This window comes from Brienomyrus brachyistius, chromosome 23 (genome assembly GCF_023856365.1).
Source record: "Brienomyrus brachyistius isolate T26 chromosome 23, BBRACH_0.4, whole genome shotgun sequence".
NCBI classification, from domain to species: Eukaryota; Metazoa; Chordata; class Actinopteri; order Osteoglossiformes; family Mormyridae; genus Brienomyrus; species Brienomyrus brachyistius.
Window position 1 is genome coordinate 19,186,945 of NC_064555.1, and position 20,558 is coordinate 19,207,502.

The following is a 20,558-nucleotide window of genomic DNA, read 5'->3' on the forward strand; positions in this document are numbered from 1 at the left end:
CCCGTTAGCAATTTACAAAAATGAAACCGTACAGTTGCACGGTTGCAGCTCGGCTTTTGCGAACGTGGCCCCTGTCTACCCACGGCACGTTACGTAAATATTTGTAGCGACGCACCGCTAGATGTCAGTGTAACGCAAGCTGAAGCTGGGATTATTGTAATTTTACAGCTAAAATCGTTAACGTATATTAATAATAAGCCCCCTCCAAGCAACTGCTGGACCCCATATTCACACATCTTTAGACATTATGCTCCAACTGCTGAGAAATCCATACGTGACATTTAAATTAAGTTTATATCCCAGATCCACTGGTTGCCACAGTTTTTGCATTTGTGTAAAATAGTAAGGCTAAACCATTTTACAATATCCAAATAAAATATATGTAAAAAAGTGCTGTGTACAACACGTTTCAGGACAGTTATTAGACTTCAATAACATGAATCTGTTATTGATTTGGAGCATGGTAAAATCGCTTTGAATACAACATATCCAGTATTAAAATATAAATGAAGATACGGCGCACCATCTCTGTATGCAATAACGGGCGAAAGCAGTTTTCAGGACGTTTACTATAAAAAGGTGAACTGCATGGCTGTTTTCTAACCTTGACAGAATGAGGCTGCGTGTGATTTTGATGACGTCGAAAGGCATTTTAATTTTTGTCCCATACTTAAGTGTGGGCAAGTTATATTATAAATGAAATGCTAACTGACTTAGTAAGGTTTTTTGATTTTAGGTTATTTAGAAAACAGTTTATGACACACTTCTTCATTAAACAGGATTCTTATCTGCATTACAAAAAAATTATCAGGGCACTTTTCAGGCGAATGTAACTTTCAGTCACTGAATAACCTAACGTGGAGCTCTGGTACATCGAAAGGTCGTGTAAATAATATTTTTAGAAATTGTGGAGATGTCTGAATTTGACTTCTGATATAATTTTCTCTCTACTAATCCTACAGAGCTACAGCAGCAAGCACTATGCCCTTTATCAAATCATTTGATGTAGAAATCCCTAAGCAACACTTAAAACTACAATTACGACCAGAACCTTTCTAACCAATCACTTCAATACAGTAAGTTCTAACAAACCATCCAAATGAAGATACAAGTGAGAGCTGCTAACCCATCAGCGAGATTCCACTGCACATCCTGATATCAAATTAATAAAACATCACAAACGTCTTACGAAGATTTAATGTACATTTATTCTTAACACGTGGAACATATAGTATAAAGATTTCATACTGAATAAATGATATTCATTAAGCCAAAAAGGAAAAAGGAATTTACATCAAGTTTTTAGCTACATCATCTGTAATACAAATATGCAGAATTTATCTCACTGGGTGGGGGGGATTGTGTTTCTTAATAATGAGCTGAAACCTTTTCCTTGTGTCTGGAGAGGAACTAAAAGGTGTTGAGCCTCGTCGCCCAGAGGAAGCAGCTGGCTATGGGACAGCGGTCCACCCGCTGGGCACTGGGGGGATGGGCAGGGCCCAAGTTAGCACATGGCAGGGCGGGATGCAAGGCTTTGACTTATGTGCAACCTTTTTTATTCATCAAAAGGAAAAAAAAAGGGGGAGAAGAGTTTCAGAAAGTGAGAAAAAGCGAGAGTGTAATGTACAACAATGTATATACACTGCAGCCTGGACTGCATCTAAAGTTTGAAAACCAGTCCTAAAGAGGTGTTTTTCTTTTAATAAGGGACAGTTCATACAGTTGAGGGATGAAGAGTAGAGGTCAGGGTGTTGTAGGTTCACAATACTTTGGGGGGAGGAAAGCCTTGTTCTCTCATCAACGTTAACTAAAAACATTTTTTTTTTAAAACTACAGTTCTGTCTTGGAGCCAATGTTTCTCAGTGTCGAACAGTGTTATTACAGTATGCTTACACTTGTGTGGGTGTACAGTACAGAAATGTCTTACAGTCTTCTGTACAGGCCTCCCATTCAACCACATCTGCTCTCAACCCATTACCTGGATTCTGAGGGGCAGAATATAGATCTTACAAGTTTCAGAATTCATACCACAACAAAGTCCAGGAATCAGTTCTGCCTCCATTAATGAACCTTAAATCCCCCCCCCCCCCATGACCCCTGCAGGAGTGCCTGCAGGAGTTATCCCCCAAATTCACTGTAAACGAGACAGCAACTTTGGTAACAGTTTGGTTTTTGCAGGTTTTATTTATGTATTTTATTAAAAATGTCCTTCCTAATAGGCAGCTCGCTCCCCAAAGCCAACATTACTGGTTCCAAGTCGATTGCTTAAACCATGAGACAGTAATAATCTTCCCTGTTCTAAATATCCAGGTCTGAATCCACAGCTACTTTGTGACATCCTTCCTTTAGTGAGAAGCGGGGACAGAGAGATCAATGGAATTTGAGGTGTTTTGCATAAATAATAATACATGGAAAAAAATAAAGCCAGTTCTGCTCATAGCCGTCTCCGTTCACACATGACAGTAAAAGTGGGGGGGTGGGGGGAATGAGAGGGCTGAAGCCCCAGCTACCCCTTCCACTGGGGTCACGACTGGCCAATCAGAAAGAGCACGTCACAGATGACGTGTGACACCAGCGAGTTCATGAGCGGCGATACGGACAAGTCCAGCAGCCGCGACTCGTACAGCGTGAACTCAGAGCGGTTCTCCTCGAGCCGGGCCATGGCGTGCAGGGCTCGTGCCGCCCGCCGCATCATGTCCACACTGCTAGGCTCAAAGGGGGCGCCCTGGCTCTGGAGCAGTGCGCCAGGGCTCTGTTGGAACTGCGCCGCTGCCAGGCTGTCCTCCAGGAAGCCCAGCAGGTTTCCCACGCTGCCCTTCTGCACGGCGATGGCGCGTGCCGCCAGGCTGTCTCCCTGTGCCAGGTTGGCCAGGAGCACGACGGCCATTTCACGGCACACAGGCACCTTGCGCTCACCCACCAGCCGCACCAGCGAGCCGTAGAGTTTCTCCAACCGGCTGAAGGGCGGCGTAGCCAGAATGAGGTCGACGTTGTTGTCCTGGATGCTGAGCTTGCTGAGGGTCTCAAGGACCAGTCTCTGGGGGGAGAGCGAGCCATTCATGCCTAGAGTGGGGAAGGGGTCCTGGGCCTCGGCCGATGGGCACACGGCCCAGTGGAGCAGGCCATCCAGCAGAGGCAGGCAGATGCTCTCTGGGTAGACTGAGAGGTCCAGCTGGCCGGAGATGTTGGCCAGTGTGACCAGGCAGTTCTCACGCAGCAGCTCTAGGCAGTCCCACCACCACTGGTCCAGCTTGGGGTGGGCTCCGTCCTCCCCGTCCTCGTCCTTCTCGTAGGTGAGCGGCGCCTGCCTGCGCTCAGGGTGCCGGTGGTGCAGCAGCAGCAGGCGACCCAGCATGAGCAGCAGCCCCGGGTGCCGGGACATCTCCAGGTCGTTGCTGGGTACGAAGGACAGGCTGCGCAGCACATTGGAGACGCAGACACAGCGGCGGGCCAGCGCATCCTGCCAGTCCACCAGTGTCACCAGTGGCTCCTCGTCCCGGCTGTGTGGCTCATCCTCCAAGATAGTGATGTGACTCTGCTTCTGCTGGACTGAGCCCGTACTCAGGAGGAACTTATCGTTCTCCTGGTTCCGGTGGGCCTCAGAGCCGGCCCGGGAGGACAGCATGTCGTCCACCGTGGCTGTGGTGCTGGCTCCAGCCCCTATGGGGCTTGGCTTGGTGGACTCTGAGTACGTAGCCTCCTTGGGATCCATTACAGCTTCTGCCACAGGGGGTTTGTTCTTGGCCACTGTGGGGGTGGGGGGCCGCCTGGAGGAGTGCAGTAGGTCACCACGGCTCTCGAAGTGGGTCTGGATATGTGCTGTGGTGTCGCCACCGCCCGCACTCCAGTGCACCAGCCCACTGTTGAACTGCTGGCATCGGCCCAGCTTGCCAGACCGCGCCACCATAAAGGGATTCTTCTTGCGTACCAACTTGATAGGAAACTTGTCAAATTTGCTTGCTTGCTTTGGCTTCTCCGGAGGACTGGAAGGTCCTAAGGAAGATGCTGTTGAGCCAGGCTCCTTTGCAGAAGGCCCTTCCTCCATGGCCTCCTCACCCTGCAACCTCTCATCTTTCTCCTGCTTGACATCCCCTGGCTGCTGCCTCCCAGCTGCCTCGTCATCCTTCTCCTCCTCCTCCTCCTCCTCATCATCATCTTCTTCGCCCTCATCCTCCAGGTTGCCCAGCTCCAGCTCCTCAGTCACATCCTCCTCAGAGCCCTCGTGGTCCAGGGCATCAGGGTCTAGGAGGGTGCGCTGCCCAGGATCACCCACCTCATACTCTCTCAGGATGTCAAAAATCTCGATGAGGCAGCGTCGGAAGTACTCCACTACCAGCTCCAGGAATCCGGGGAGCTGGGAGCAGGACAAGATCAGAGGTCAGTCATTCGCATGACATAGACACACGCACTCGAGAGGCTCCAGAACGCACCTGGTTGAGATTAAAGGTAGCAATGCTGCTGTCATCATACAGGAGGATGTTGATGGTGTCCAAGGCCCAGGTACTCTCAGCTAGCAAGCCAGATTTCAGTGACATCATGATTCTCCATGCCTCTGGGGTCCCTGCACACAACAGTCAGCAATCAGAAGCTGGCAATTTTATCATGACAATCAGCACAACCACCAGTTAGTTGTTGATGAACTCGGCTGGCTACAAGACCACATGTCAGGATCAAGTATTAGGATGGGGTGTTGGGGCCGAGTATGGGGACAGTGTATCAGGACCGAGTATATAGACGGCATATTGGGACCGAGTATTGGAAGTAAGTATGAAGACCGAGTATTAAGATGGCATATCAGGATCGAGTATTGGATGCGAGAATCAAGACACAGTATTCGGACCGCATATCATGACGGTGTATCAGAAGCAAGTACTGGGAAGGTGTATCGGGACCAAATATATGTATTGGGACTGAATACTGGGACGATGTATCAGAAGGGCACATCAGCACTGACTATTAGGATGCCGTATCGGGACAGAGTATTAAGACAACATATTGGGACTGAGCATGGGGACAGCATATCAGAACGGTGCATCAGGATGGAGTATCGGGACGGCGTACCGATGTCCTTCATGGTGAGACGCCGGCGGGGCTTGAGGACGGGCTGGGTGGCCTCCACTGAGCCAGAAGGGAAAGAGACATCACGGCGAATGAGGGGGGGAGGCCCCGTTGCCTGGGAGAGGTGTGAGGCAGGGACCGGAGGACCAGCCTTCTGCATCTTAATGCCTGAGTGCATGTAGGGGGACTTGCTCGGGGAGGTCCTGCTCTCCACAGAGCGGGGCATGGGAGCGGGACTGGACACTTGCGGAATGTGGTTCTGCATGGGCTGCGCTGGCGGGTAGCTGGGCTGCATGGGCCGGGTCATGGGGGGGCCATACGGGGCTGGCCGCGGGCCACCATGGCTGGGCCACTGAGTCTCGTGGTTCACCCGCTGATCAGAGGGCATCATCTCCTCGGAGCGGTTCAGGCCATGGTAGCCAGGTCCCGGCCCAGGGGCAGTAGGACCTTGGCGGTTGGGGAAGCCGGGGTAGCCCATCTCGCCACGCCCCTGCCACATTGCCCCCTGAGGGCCATCTGGGGCAGAGGGCATGGGGCTGCCCATCATCTGTGGCGGCATGGGAGGCTGGGAGTTGGGCCCGGTACTGGGCTGAACCCGGTCCCGGCCAAACGGGAAGGGGAACTGGGCCTGTGGGCCGGAGGGCCGGCGCTCTGAGCCTGGGTACGAGTTATACTGGTTGTACATGTCAGGCTGGCTGGAAGGGGCTGGCGCCTGGGGACCCTGCTGCTGACTGCTGAAGGGAGTGCTGTACATGTCGCCGTCGTGGCGCTTGGCTGGCGGGCCATAGCCACCATCCACCGGTCGCTTGTAGCCCTGCACAAATGCACATGCGCAAAGACAGCCAGTTAACATGCGAGCACAGCAAACAGCACTGGAGCTCCAGGCCAACGGTGGAAGCAGCCTCACTCACCGGCTGCTGCTGCTGTGGATACATTCCCTGCTGCTGGTTGGGGTAAGAGCCACCAGGAGGTGGTCCTTGGCTAGGATACTGATTACCATAGGAATCATGCCTGCAAGGAAAGGCAACAACTTTGCTTAACCAAGGCACACTTGCGTTATCGTCCTGTCAGACAAACCTCGGCAGCTCGTGCCAGACACAGGCATAGTGCACATGAGCCTCCTGACTGTAGAGTAGCAGCCATCACTGACCTCTGCTGCTGCGGGGGGCAGCGGCTTGGAGAGTACATGCCCGCCTCAGTGTTGGAGGGCATCATGTTTGGCTGCGGTGCTCCCGGTCCAATGGGGCCATCTGGGCCAATCCCAGGGTCCTGTCTACTTAGGAACCCAGAACAAGGGCATGGTCTCATCAGCATGCCGTATCCACGGACAACACCTGCAGCCGCATCTCATACAGACGCACGGGCACGGACGCAGACACGCATGCACAGACGCAGATGCACGCAGGCATAGACACAAACAGGCACATACACAGTACCCACCTGCGATCGTAGCCGGGACCATAGGGATACTGTTGTCTCTGGTTCATCGGCACACCGCCCATGGCCCCTGGAGGCCCCCGGCCATACTGCTCGCCCATGCTGCCGCTGGGGCCCTGCCCAGAGCCCATGAACTGTTCCCCGGCTGTAGGGACACACAGGCACTCGCTCTGTCACTGGCAGCTCTGCCACCCATCCCACACGGTCATCTGAGCAGCCTCTACTTTAACACAGGGGGAACTATGGTGGTGCAGTTCATTGGACTGGGGACAATTTCATCCAAAGCACAACAGAAAGCAGCACCGACCTAAAGCTAGATGATTTTCTTTTTTAAAAAAAAGCTATTTAGGTGGAGTACTTAAGTACCTACAAAATTCAAACCTGCAGCCTTTAGGTCAGCATTTGGAGTTTATTACACCATGTGTGCACCCCAGGAGCCATAGTGGTGGGCTGCCACACCCCAAAATCACATGTAGGGAGGCCCTCACCTTTGCGCATAGCACCAAAGGGGTCCTTGTTGGGCTCGTAGGGGCCCATGCGACTCATCATGTCTGGGGTACCCATGCCAGGCTGGTAGCCCGAGTTGGGGGTCATGGAGTTCCTTCTTGAAAAAGCAGGGTCTCCGCCATCTGCAAAGGGGTCTTGAAGATTCACTGGCGTGCTCCTGTGGAGGGGCAGAGAGATAGTCAGTGCTGAACAGCAGGCTGCCAGTAGGGGGCGACTGTGCAGTATAGGGCTCACCTGACTCCAGGCATGGGGGCTATCTGACTGTGTGGGGTGGAGGCCGGAGTCGGGGGTTTGAGGTCTCCCCCTTCGGCCATGGAACTGCTGGTGGACTGTGGAGTCTGAGGACCCTGCAGTGAACCGGACCCGGCTGCAGAGGGGCAATAAAAGCACATACAAGTCAAGCAGCACGCAGGCACTACGCGCACCCTCCCCCCCCCCAGACAGGCACTGCCCGCACCCCCCAAGCAGGCCCTACGCGCACCCCCCAGGCAACCACACAGCTCACATGCTGCTCTGCTCATTCTGCATACGGCAGCACTGCAGGGCCACTAGCAGGCAGCTGTATTCACACCAACACAGACACCCCGCCCCCTTCACCGGGGGGGTGTGGCTTGGAGATAAGGTTAGCTTACACGCAGTGGCTCTGCTTCCATTCATCGTTTACAGAGTGAAAAACAGCCCAGTCAGCTGTGCAGCCTTGTGTGTTGTGCCCCCAGCTGACCCCCCACGGGAGTTAAGTATCCAGAATAAAACCACAAGTGCTGCCAGGGTGCCAGGGGCATCCTGGGTGTGTGTGTGTGTGTGGGGGGGGGGGGGGGGGGGGGAATTGCACTGAGGCTGAAAACTAAGTCGGCCTTGCAAGCTCTGCAAATGGTGCTCTCTAGTCACAGACACCCACTGGCAGTCCCCTTTCACACAAAGACCGTGGAGGCAAACAGTACTTGAATGCACATGCCGTGAGACGGTGCAAAAGCACTGGGATGGAAGGCAGCCTGGAGGCAGCAGGCCGTGGGACTCTGCTAATGCATCCCGTAACACCTCAGGGAAATTCCTCTAACAGTGTCAGCAGTGCCACTACTAATGCCAGAGAAAATAGCCCACAGAAAGTGAGAGAGAGCATTATGCTACACCATCACTATCGCCGTCTGTAGGTGCTGTCAATTCATTTACACCATTTTCTCATGGTTTGTCTTAAGGTTTTGCTGTTGACACCGTGGACAGGGCTACAGCTGGACACTGGGCTTCACACCCACCGGGGGAGGGGGGCTGGATCTTGGCCTGGTTCTTTTTGGTGTCCGTGGTGAAGATGTCTGGAGGTGGGTCCTCGCCACGTTCCACTTTGCACTCGAAGGCGTACAGACACTGGATGTACTGCTTCTTCAGTGAGCTGGCGGCGCTGCTGGACGTGCCCACGTTCAGGTTGGTGGCCAGCTCCCGCCACTTCTTGTTCTTATTGACCTGCAAGAGAGTGTTAATGTCAGCAAGTCAATAAGACCAGGGGACAAAGACAAGCCACTTGAGCAACTCGATAGTCACACAGTCTGGCTAGAGCAGACTCCTATAAAATGCAGAGTGACTGTATGCCAGTCAGTGTGAGGCCCCCGCATGGAGACGAACACCCACCTGTGTGAGGCCGCCGATCTCCTTCACAGAGACATAGAGGCGGAACAGGTCAAGCGGTTTGCGGCCCACAGCAGGCAGGTTGTTCATGCCCATGGCCTTCTCCTCGGTGAATGCCAAGTACCGGTCCACCCACACCTTGCGCTCCGGTTCAGGACCCAGCTCATACAAGCGAGTGATTTTCTCATTGGTGGTCGTGGAAGAGCTCGATTTCTAAGACAAATAGAGAGGGTGTGCATGAAGGCAGGGTATGAACTTGGCATGACCTCCGGCGGCACCTGCTCAGTCAGAGGGCTCACCTTCTTAGAGTCACTTTTTGGGGTCCCATCCACTTTGCTGTTCATCTTCTGAGCTGGGTTGAGTTTGACATCCATCCCAAACTCTGGGCTGGGAGCCATGCCTGAGGGCAAAGACACGCATGCATTTATGGGTACAGGGAGCAGAGGCACGCAAGGCCTTGGAGTCAGCAGGGGGCAGTACTCACCAGCAGCATTGGCAGTCATGTTGCCGCCCATAGGGTAGGGGCTGCCCTGCGGATTCATCATGGCGGGCATGCTGTTCATCGCTGGTGCATAAGGGGAACCAGCACTCATCACACCCTGAGGCATGCTGGGGTAGCCTGGTGGTCTGGGGAGAAGGGCATGCTTTGTCAGCACTCCTGGGACATCATGGCGTCTGATAGCTTACAGGTCACATGTTTGAGGCGCTCACCCAGTTATACAGCTAGACATTATTATTGAGCCAAATCAGAGAGTAACACTGCCTCTTCATAAAAGAGCAGTTCAGCTGATATAAGTACTATTTGAATAGTTAGCCCCACCCTGCCCTGCCTCACCTCATTGTAACTTGCCCTGCCTTGCTCTGCCCCATCCTCTCTTTCTCCCAGTTCGCTTCAGCGTGCACTGCCCCACCTCACTGTATCTTGTACTGCCTCGCTCTGCCCCACTCTATCCTCCCTTGCCCCCAACTCGCTTCAGTGTGCCCTGCCCCGCCTCACTCTACACCGTCTTCTCTGCCTACAACTGCACCCAAGGGTCCTGCTGAATTACACTGCATCTGTGTCTCACTGCCAGCTGTAGGGTCAGCCTACAATAGAGAAACAGCCAATCACATGAAGGCTACCTCACAGTCCCCCAAGGGGCCTCCTGCCCCCCCCCCTCCCCTCCCGCTTAAAGCTCCTTCCCATTGGCACCGGGCTCACGTGGCCTCCTGACTGGGTGGACAGGCTCACCTGCTGTGTATGGAGTTGGTGTTGGTGTGCTGCATGCCCGCAGCTTCCTGAGGCTTCCTGTTCAGGTTGCCGGGGGGAGGACACATCCCTGAGCCCACCTGGGAAGGCATGCTGCCCATGTTGGGACCCATGTTTGGACCCATGTTGGGACCCATGCTGGGGCCCATGTTGGGGCCCATGTTGGGGCCCATACTAGGCCCCATGCTGGGGCCGTAGGGACGGGCCCCCATCTGTCCCGGAGCCATCCTTCCGGGGGGCATGCCAGCATATGGAGGCCCTCCTCCTGGCCCCGGCATGGGGCTCATGGAGCCAGCCGCCATGCCAGGGCCCTGGTAGTTAGAGTTGGGCATGCCACTATAGCCAGTCTGCCGGTATGCTGCCAGGAGGGGACCCCACAGAAAAGTCAGGATACACACGGGATACACACAGGATGCACACAGCTCACGCATGTAGACAAAGCACTGGGGCTGCTCTTATCAGGCCTGGGACCATAATACATAGACAAGAAGAGAGGCGATAGAGACCTGAGCAGGCCTAGGACTCACCTTGCGGCCCATACTGGCCACCCTGAGGCCCGTAGCTGTTCTGTTGATAAGGCCCCATCCCAGCATGCATCTGTGCACCCGAGGACTGACGGGGTGATAAGGCAGAGCCAGGCTGGGGGGAGCCATATGGAGCCATCTGTGGGTTCCTCATGAACACTGGGAAGGAAGGCAGAGATGGATAAGCTTCAAGGTGCCATACCTATCCAGCTGAGCACTAAGTATGTTGTCACTGAGGCATACCCGAACGAATCAGGCACAAAGAGTGGCCAAGAGGATAATGAGAATATACGGAACAAGAAGTGAAACTTCATCACCTCTGTCCTGGCCCATGGTCGATTGGTTCATGGAGGGATGCAGGATTCCATCAGACTGAACACTTGGAGGGCGTGGGGGCATCTGGTTCCCTGGGCAACAGCAGAGTCAGAATCACTCACTCAAGCAGGCAGGCTGTTAAGGGGCTGTGTGTGTCTGTGTTATTATAGGGACGGTACCAGCTGAACTGCTGTGGAGCAAGTGTGCAGTCGGGCAGACAGCCCGTTATGGGGCTGCATATGTCTGCATCTGCGCAGCTATTAGGGAGGGGGGGGCCTACCTGGCACAGCAGCTGGGGACAGTGGGCCAGACCGGGACGGAGTGGTACTGGCGGGGGAGCCCACAGGAGATGGCGAGGGCCCACGGATTCCGGGAAGGTGGGGGGAGGTATGGGGGGAGAAGGGAGATTGGGCCGGGTTGCTCTGCTCGCCCTGGCTGCTGGACACCCCCGAGGTGCTGACGCCAGGGCTCAGGGCCCCCTCGGCACCCGTGGGTAGGTCGTCAATGGAGCCAGACAGGTCCTGGGGGAGAGGAGAGGAGAGTACAGGCCCGGAGCTCAGTAGGAGCAGGGGAGTGTGGGAGAGCCCAAGCAAAGACTGGAACTTAGCCCAGCAATGCAAGGATGCGCGAACTCAGGTCCAGTCTGCATACTGCAGGAGATGCTGCCCTTTGGTGATCAAACAAAGGTGCCACTTCTTTTGAATCCTGACGAAGAAAAAGATTCAAAAGCCTTAGAAAGTCCTCAGTTATATTCCAGGCAAATAAAAAGACAATGAAAGTTCACATGTGGCAGACGTTGCCAGTGCACTCCAGCGTGCAAACAGCCTGAAGGTGTGAACACTTTTCTTACCAGCGATGTGTTTGCTCATGGGTACAAGCGAGTATGTGTGTCTGACGGAGTGCGTGTGCATGTGTTTACCAACCCGGCCTCGCGTATTTCCCATGCAATTCTCAGAACAGAAAAGGTTCATCTGACCGTCAGAGCGAGAGCTGGAAACGGGGCTGCTGGAAGGAATCCAAGCATTTCCCATGGAATGCTCTCACAGGGAGGCTCCCGGTTCCACTGCTATTTCTGGGACGTGACCCGAGTGTGGATCCCCAGAGGGAGAGGCACGGGGAGGACACAGAGGAAAGGCGAAGGTGCCGCGAGTGATGCCTACAGCGGCAGGGCCAAGCCACCTGGAGAGTGCTATATACGGAGGAGAGCTGTGGCCAGTAATGAGGATAGGGTCAAGATCGAGGTTGTGGCATGACAGCAGGACACACGAGCATAAGACAGGAGCACAAAGGAAGCACTGGGACGACAGCAGAGGGGGCTGTCAGTGGAGAAGCAGCTGGCTAGAGGCGGTCATCGAAGCATTGGCCAGCCCCGATCATACCAAGCTAGGAGGTAGATCATGGCCCTCACAAGTGGCACGTGCTGGGGGAGAGGAAAGAGCAGGAATTTGTGTCATGGTACGTCTTCAGCTTAGCAACCTGTGCAAAGATGCATTAACAGAGAAGGTAGTAGAGGGGTAAGTGCTGTCAGGCTCTAACAGCAAACCTGGGGCATGAGCCAGCCTGCAGAGATGGATGCAGACACCACCACAAGCACCACGAAGGGGCGTGAGCCAGCCTGCCAGGACAGGTGGAGATTCCGCCCTAAGCACCATCACGGGGCGTAAGCCAGCCTGCCAGGACAGGTGGAGATTCCGCCCTAAGCACCATCACGGGGCGTAAGCCAGCCTGCCAGGACAGGTGGAGATTCCGCCCTAAGCACCATGACGGGGCGTGAGCCAGCCTGCCAGGACAGGTGGAGATTCCGCCCCAAGTACCATGACGGGGCGTGAGCCAGCCTGCCAGGACAGGTGGAGATTCCGCCCCAAGTACCATGACGGGGCGTGAGCCAGGCTGCCAGGACAGGTGGAGATTCCGCCCCAAGTACCATGACGGGGCGTGAGCCAGCCTGCCAGGACAGGTGGAGATTCTGCCCTAAGCACCAAGACAGGGTCTGAGCCAGCCTGCCAGGACAGGTGGAGATTCCGCCCCAAGTACCATGACGGGGCGTGAGCCAGCCTGCCAGGACAGGTGGAGATTCCGCCCCAAGTACCATGACGGGGCGTGAGCCAGCCTGCGGAGATGCAGACGCCACTCCAAGCACTATGACGAAGCCTGAGCCAGCCTGCCAGGACGTGCGGAGACGCCACCCCATGATGCACGAAAGGCGTGAACCAGCCTGCTGAGATGGATGCAGACGCCACTCCAAGCACTATGACGGAGCCTAAGCCAGCCTGCCTGGACGAATGGAAATGCTACCCCAAGTACCATGATGAGGCGTGAGTCAGTCTGCCAGGATGGACGGAGACGCCACCCCAAGCAACATGACAGGCCGTGAGCCAATCAATCTCCACACTGGCATTACCTCAGACTTTTTTTCCACTCCCTTCACATGCTCTGCCCCCAATCTACTGCACCATCATAGCGAAGCAAAAGGCAGCATCCAAAGAGTGCAACCCGGCCCAGTCTACATTCTCCCCCCATAATTCCCCTTACCCGCCCCACATCCACAGGCCCTCTGCTTAGTCACCAACATGACCATAAGATGGCACTCTCAGCCTGCTGAAGGAAAGAGAGGCAGACTGAGCATGAGCAATGGAAGAAGCAGCCCCAGCACTTTGGCCCCACGGCCCCCGTGCGCCTCGGCCTCCTTACTATCCTACAGCAGCACAGAGCAACACCTCCTTGTCTGTGCCAGGTCCAGCATTCCTCGGTACTAACCTATACTGACTGCTACGGTATCTTTAGTCAGGCATTTTGCAAGAAACAGTCTAAGGCTACAAAGACAAGCAAACCATTAAGCTCTGGGCCTCACAGGCCGTTACTCATTACAAACTTTCCACAGTCATCTTCAGTGATAGCTAGGAACAAACTAGCCAAGATAGGACAGAAAAGAAAGAGAATGGTGACGCACAGGCCACTGAATGACAGAAGCAGCTCTCAGTCAGTAAATACCATCCTGGGAAACAAGTCACTTCAAACCAACACCAATAACAATCTCTAGAAGAAACACTGTGCCTCGGTCTACAGACTAGGACCTCCACCCTTCCAGACACAGGGTGCCTCTCCTCACATCTCCCCTGGGACAAAAGCCCCCTCTGCTGGCAGGGGCCTGATTCCCACACAAGTTTGCACCCAAATGCAAGTCTGCCTGGCAGAATGGGAGCTGCAACTGACAAGAAGAAACCACAATAGCCCAGGGGCCCCCGCTGACCCCCAGCACCTACTCCCAGATCTAAGAGCCCCCATGATCCCCAGGGCCAGCTCGCAGCTCCTGGGCCCCCTGCTGATCCCCAGGGCCAGCTCGCAGCTCCTGGGCCCATCACTGCTCCAGAGGCATACATGGACCCAGAGTGCTGTGTAACAGCTGTGCTGCTTCACCTCCCCAGAGGCCGCTTGGGTTAGGAGCCGCGTCGGAGCAGGCAGCTCACATACTTTATAGATCACAGCACATCAGAAGCACCGCAGCCAGATTTCATTTAAACTGTACAGCAATTAACAAACTCGACTTAATGAGCCAAACACAAACTTAAGTGCCACTTGATGAATAATTCAGGCATGAACATTGATTAAAATGATGACACTTAACATCGTACCAGTCTGCGAAGGCAGCTCAAAACAATCCGTTTACTCTGTGATTGTACGGGGAGCCACTTTCAGAGTGTCAGAGCAACAGGCGGAGGGAGGCCAGCACCAGATGGGTACAGGCAGCCGGGGGGGGGGGGGGGCGTGCTGATGGGCACACCGAATCCCAGCACACACATACAAAAGGATGTGTATGATAGTTATGATTAAGGTTAGGGCTGGGTAAGGATTAAAGTTAAAGTCATAGCTACGATTAGGGTTCTTCCCAGAGAAATGAAAGGAATTTCCCCACAAAGATATGAATACGTGTGTGTGTGTGTGTGTGTGTGTGTGTGTGTGTGCACCCACACCAGAGAGACACACAGTCCTCAAGGGTCAAGCATTGCTGATTTTCCAGCCTTCCTGTACCCATGAGCTAGGTGTGAAGCATCTGTGACCAATCAGCATCAGTAATTATTAAACTAACTACCTGGGAGAACTGAAAACATGGCCTGGATTTGGAATTGAGGGTCAGATTTGAAGTGCCCTGTTCCAAAGCAGCAACCGGGGGAGGGGTGGAGGAGGAGGAGGCGGGGCCAGGAGCAACTGACCCCTCCCGCAGAAAACACACACTCCAATGCAGGAAGCACATAGCCTAGAACAGCAGCAGTGCAGACAGCAAGTGCTGCGACCACACAGATGGCTGTGTGGCACGCTGACATGTGAGCAGGCCCTGCCCGTCACCAAGAGGTGAAACCTCACGGAAAATCAGCCACAGTCCCACAGCTGAGCTCAAAAAGCCTCTACCTGCACACGGCAAAAGCAGCCTGAAAAAAAATTACTCATGAAAAAATTTGTTCCCCCTGTCAAAAAAATACTAAAGTTCTGCGAAATACAAGAATAAGATGACAAAAAGTATATTAGATTATCAGTCAATAAATAGTAAGTGTCTCTGAAGAGCCTTCAGGTTCCACAGCAGGATACCAAACTTCCAAAGCTCAGTGCCACAGCTGTGCTGCACACTCTTATATACAGTGGTACATTGGAACATGAACTTGATTCGTTCCAGAAGGCTGGACGAGCTGCAATTTGGTCAAGTACCAAGACGAATTTCCCCAAAATAAATAATGTAAATTAATTTAATCCGTTCCAGACCTCTAAATGATTGCCTATTTAAACTTACCTACCTACCTAATGATAAAAAGCATTAACTATCAATATGAAACTAATACACACATTAAAAAGCACACCTACAAAAGCGATAAACATGAAATAATGACAATCCCATACTCCGAAGCGAGAGCAGACACGCATACCACCTTCAAGTCTTGCTATAATTTCCTTTTTAAGTTAGCAACTCTCGATACTCTCACATTCCTCTTTGGTTTGCTGCTAAATTACTTTCTTTGGGGCCATGATTCCTGTATCACTAAATGTGATGTAGATTAAGCAAAAAAAAAAAATCTCACCGAACAGAGGATCACAGCCCTCGCATGTCGAGCTCGGTTAAAGAGGTACCACGAGACTGAGAACGATTCATAGGCACCAGCATCCCATTATAGGACCTTTGTTTCAGCCCATCGGAGACGCGTCTCCATCTGTTTCAGCAGGTCTGTTTTGTTTTGTCAGGTTCTGAGTTTAGATCTTACTCAAGTTCCAAGACAGACGTCATGACAACAATGTGAAAGATAGTGAATGGTCAAAAGTAGTTTCACTTAATTAAAAACAACAATTGACACGCATCGAACCTATTCTTAAAATTACAGGACTGCTGGCATTACTTTATAATAATGATTTTGGCCAAAGCCTAGCTATCGGCCCTGGAGTCGGCGCCTTAATTTAACATCATCATCTCATCAGTGCTTGTTGCATATGCTCAGAAAATAGATAAATCAGAAAACTTAATGTCTGTTTTAAAATGCGTACAGCCGCTCTCAACAAACACAAACATTTCTTTTGCATGTAATTATTAAAATAATCAGCTTACATGTTTCTTCATGCCATCTTATCTGTAGACACGCCCATGAGCTCAAGCTGCTATTGATATGCCAACGAGTCCATTCAAGGCAGATATAAGCCATATGCAGAAACACCGATCGGGAATGAGAGAACAGCAAGTGAAATCAGGCCGTTTTTATTTGCTATTTTTACAATGGCATGCTCTCTTTTTCCACCAAAGAAGCGCGGCAACAAGTTCAATCATTTCTCGACAGCGGTGATGAAATTAATTCATCCTCCAATGAAGACTGTGGCAGTGAAGATGACTGTTTTAAAACAACAATGTTAAATACTGGCACAAAACAAGCTGATTGTTCTTAATCATGCTAAAATAGTTCTTGATTTCTCCATTCTGCTATACTTACCCTTCCTATTGCTTTCAACACACAGATAAACCAGTTACACGTGTTTTGGTCTTGTTTTACACTGACATTCGGCACTAGACAGGCCCATTGACAGGCTGATTTGAGGTAAGGGGAGTTTCCCCAGGTGAATGTCATTCATATTCATGACCGCAGCTGTTTGCCCAGGTACAGACAATTGAACAGAAATGGTGACACACTTAAGTTATAGCTCTCTGTTTATTAAACTAAAAGGAATTTGTGAATGACTTGCAGGCAGGTGCTGTGCACTGAATGCACTTTAGTTAGCATTTTACTCTCATTGCTATTGGGACATTCTGAATGCTCAGAATAAAGAAATTTTTGTTAAATATTTGTCCTTTTTTACCTTTGTGGAATCTAAATGAGGAATCGATAACAACCGGAATCAATAAGTAAAACTGAAAGTGAATCGGAATCAATAACATTCAAATGACACCTGACCCTAGTTAAACACGTTCAAGTTCCAAAGTTCTACTGTATATATTCTTATACACTACACACACAATTTACAAATCACACAAAAGAGAAAAGCACTGCATTCAGAAATGCATCCAATAAAACAAAATAGAAAAAAATGGAAGACAGCTTTAATATTAACTATTGGTTCAAAGTTACAGCCAGAGAACTAGCATCCTGCTTCTTTGGTAAACTTTCAAAATAAAACTTTAATTTCCTTTGATACCCTGAATCTTAAATAACCAGAACATAATTCATTCAGACTGTTTATATCAGCATCTTCCATCATTTGGCTAAATCTAAACAGCTGCACAGTTATGAAGTCCCATCGGTTTCACCAAAAGATGGCAAGAGTGTGAGCGAGCCAACTTCATAACCATGACTATGAGCTTTCAAGCTGTTACCATCTTGCGTAGATGTAATATATCCCAGACCACTAATTCACCACAGTTTCATTGTCAAATGAACAGCTCCATAAGCCCCTGTGCTGTGATACAGGATAAGGATGATTGATCACTTAAATCTCCATGGCACAAGTTTATAGAGCCCTGGGTGCAGGAGATGAGAGTCAGCATCGTATGGCGATTTTCCACTGGCATACAGGAACCACGCCACACTCAAGCTGTACTGTGAAAAGACACTAGTTGGAGGACGGTTCCAGCTCACATGGTTTTCCCACTGCAGACTCAATAAAGGCGTTGCCGAGTTTGGAGAGCAACAGTGAGATAAAACCAAAGAGACTGCTGTTCACACTGTCACTATCAAGATTTACCGTGTGCTCATTTCTGCTAGAAAATTGGTAAGAATCACTATGTTATGTTAGCATCACAAATTAGCAGAATTATGATTAGCTTGCACAAATTTACATTAGGATTCCATTTATATTCCACATGTATGGTACTTTTTCAAGAAGGAGGTTTCAAATTTTCAAATTCCAAGGTATTGGGAATACATCAATACATAGCAATGTGGAATACTACGAATAATGAATAGTATATGCCCTTTTTCTTTCAGATAATCTAAGTATATCGACGCAGAACACCAGTATCACCATGCATTTCGACCAATCAGATGTTGGTGATGCAATCCGCTCGATTTAGTCATGTTTTCGGCTCTGCCAGTAAGCTGGGCCATGTCAGCGTGGGTACAGCTCGCATAATTTACAGTAGAGAACGTCTCTTAGTGGTACGGCTGGGTTCTTCGTGGTAGTAGAAAGGCACCATCAGTCAAGGCAGGTAAGTTAGTACATACTGCCTCCCTGGTACCAGGGCAGAGCCCATAGGTGCACGCACACCTTACAGTGCAGCTTCAGATGGCCAGGGGGCAATAAACAAGCTGGGGGAGGGGGGGCAATCTAGCCATCGGTGTCGACAGCTTGCTCACTCACAGGTCCATTTTCAGAGAGAAGTGAACACCGGGATAAATTTTAACAGGAAAAATTAAATGACGTGCCATTTAAAGGCAACACCTCTGTCATGGATTAGGGCGGCGTCAGGCTGGAGGGTGAGAGGCCAAAGGCCGTTCTGCGGCGTGCTTGGCGAGGCTACATGTGGACACTCACCGGAAGGCTGGAGGGCCGTCCAGGCAACCCGTCCTCTGGGCCACTCTTGCTCGATGCCATGGCCTGGCTATTGGTCGGCGTGCTGGACTGTGAAGTGAACGAGTCCTGGGACAGCTCCTGCAGGGGGGGAGGGGGTACACACATCATCATTGGGCACCTCTGTGTGTCTCGGTGTTTGTCTGACCGTCTCCCCCACCCCCCAAATCCAACTCACACTCCCCCATCCGTCTCTCTCCCAGTCTCTCCCGTCTGCCTGTCTCACTCCCAGTCTCTCCCGTCTGCCTGTCTCACTCCCAGTCTCTCCCGTCTGCCTGTCTCTCTCCCGTCTGCCTGTCTCTCTCCCAGTCTCTCCCGTCTGCCTGTCTCACTCCCAGTCTCTCCCGTCTGCCTGTCTCACTCCCAGTCTCTCCCGTCTGCCTGTCTCACTCCCAGTCTCTCCCGTCTGCCTGTCTCTCTCCCAGTCTCTCCCGTCTGCCTGTCTCTCTCCCAGTCTCTCCCGTCTGCCTGTCTCACTCCCAGTCTCTCCCGTCTGCCTGTCTCACTCCCAGTCTCTCCCGTCTGCCTGTCTCACTCCCAGTCTCTCCCGTCTGCCTGTCTCTCTCCCAGTCTCTCCCGTCTGCCTGTCTCTCTCCCAGTCTCTCCCGTCTGCCTGTCTCTCTCCCAGTCTCTCCACCTGCATTGACTTACAATTTTGTGAAGTGACGGCTTCCAGGGCGCTGCACTCCTATAGGCTGCTTCTTCAGCCAGATATGTCCTCATTACCATTTAGCAGGCATTTAACCTGAAGTACCCTCTATAGAACACTATCCCTTATGAGACAATGTGGTTTTACCTGAGGAGGAGGGGGGAAGCGCTGAAACGAAGACTGCTGCTGTTGGAGAGGGGGAGTCTGCGAGTAGGGGGCTGGTTGGGCCTGTGGAGGCTGAGAGTGTCCCGGCGGCTGCTGGGACTGTGGGGGTTGAGCTGCCGCTTGCACCGGGGGCTGCTGAGAAGGTGGCTGCTGTTGCTGCTGCTGCTGCTGCTGCTGCTGCTGCTGCTGTGGATATCCTGCCTGACCCTGGGCGCCTGGAGGAGCCTGGGAGCCCGGCTGTGGAGGTGGCTGTCCCGGGGCCACCTGCTGGTGGCCGTAGGGAGGCTGACTCTGGCCGTAGGCTGGCTGGCCCTGAGACTGCACGTAGGGGGAACCAGGTTGGCCGTGCTGCCCATAGGGTCCCTGCTGCTGGCCCTGCTGGCTGTAGTAAGAGGCAGGGTTCTGCTGTCCGTAGGGACCCATCTGCATGGGGACACGACACAGACTCAGGCCATGCCCATCAACAGCCCCACCCTCCACACAGAGAGGGTGAGAAATGAGGAGGCACATAAATATTGAGGGTAAGAGGCAGGGGTACTACCTGCTGGCCGTAAGGCATGCCAGCCATGCCCCCAGGGGTGCGACCCTGCATGCCCATAGGGTATCTCTGAGGGGCAGGCGGGCCGTAGCCTTGACCGGGGTAAGGCACCCCCTGTTGCTGACCAGGAGAGGGGCCCTGCTGGGGCTGCTGTGAGTAGGGGTTGGCAGCTCCATAGGGCTGGCCCCGCATCTTCGCCATGGGATCCATGGGGCTGGGGGGCTGTGGGGCAAGAGGAGAGGTGCAGCGTTAGACAGGGACAGACGACGATGACGGTTGGGTCACCGCTAGTATTCCTGCTCTCAGGGGGATCTGTCACACAGGGGAATTTTTAAAATGACGGGTCTCACTGAGAGGCTGCAAGACCTAGTCTGCTGTGACACAGCAGCACCCAGCACAGCAATGGGCGGCATGGTGACACAGCAAGAGGTGACCGGGCAAGAGGCGAGAGGCAACATGGTA

At 52.5% G+C, this 20,558-nt stretch overlaps 1 protein-coding gene across 2 annotated transcripts in view; it reads right to left on the reverse strand.

Annotated features, from left to right (window-relative positions):
- Window positions 1–1,190: 1,190 nt before the first annotated feature.
- LOC125719020 (AT-rich interactive domain-containing protein 1A-like) overlaps window positions 1,191–20,558 on the reverse strand; it is a 32,679-nt gene continuing 13,311 nt past the window's right edge. The window contains exons 2-20 of one of the 2 annotated variants that reach the window (XM_048993430.1): window positions 20,100–20,318; window positions 19,541–19,981; window positions 18,709–18,825; window positions 10,991–11,231; window positions 10,713–10,802; window positions 10,399–10,554; window positions 9,854–10,229; window positions 9,107–9,249; window positions 8,922–9,022; window positions 8,626–8,835; window positions 8,256–8,460; window positions 7,237–7,369; window positions 6,984–7,159; window positions 6,499–6,640; window positions 6,209–6,331; window positions 5,970–6,069; window positions 5,062–5,872; window positions 4,431–4,561; window positions 1,191–4,354 (exon numbers count right to left, since the gene is read on the reverse strand). In XM_048993430.1, the coding sequence (XP_048849387.1) occupies window positions 2,525–4,354; window positions 4,431–4,561; window positions 5,062–5,872; window positions 5,970–6,069; window positions 6,209–6,331; window positions 6,499–6,640; window positions 6,984–7,159; window positions 7,237–7,369; window positions 8,256–8,460; window positions 8,626–8,835; window positions 8,922–9,022; window positions 9,107–9,249; window positions 9,854–10,229; window positions 10,399–10,554; window positions 10,713–10,802; window positions 10,991–11,231; window positions 18,709–18,825; window positions 19,541–19,981; window positions 20,100–20,318 (5,745 nt within the window). In that variant the 3' untranslated portion in view covers window positions 1,191–2,524. Of the gene's footprint in view, window positions 4,355–4,430; window positions 4,562–5,061; window positions 5,873–5,969; window positions 6,070–6,208; window positions 6,335–6,498; window positions 6,641–6,983; window positions 7,160–7,236; window positions 7,370–8,255; window positions 8,461–8,625; window positions 8,836–8,921; window positions 9,023–9,106; window positions 9,250–9,853; window positions 10,230–10,398; window positions 10,555–10,712; window positions 10,803–10,990; window positions 11,232–18,708; window positions 18,826–19,540; window positions 19,982–20,099; window positions 20,319–20,558 lie in introns of both variants that reach the window. The other variant, XM_048993429.1, reaches the window with a different exon arrangement.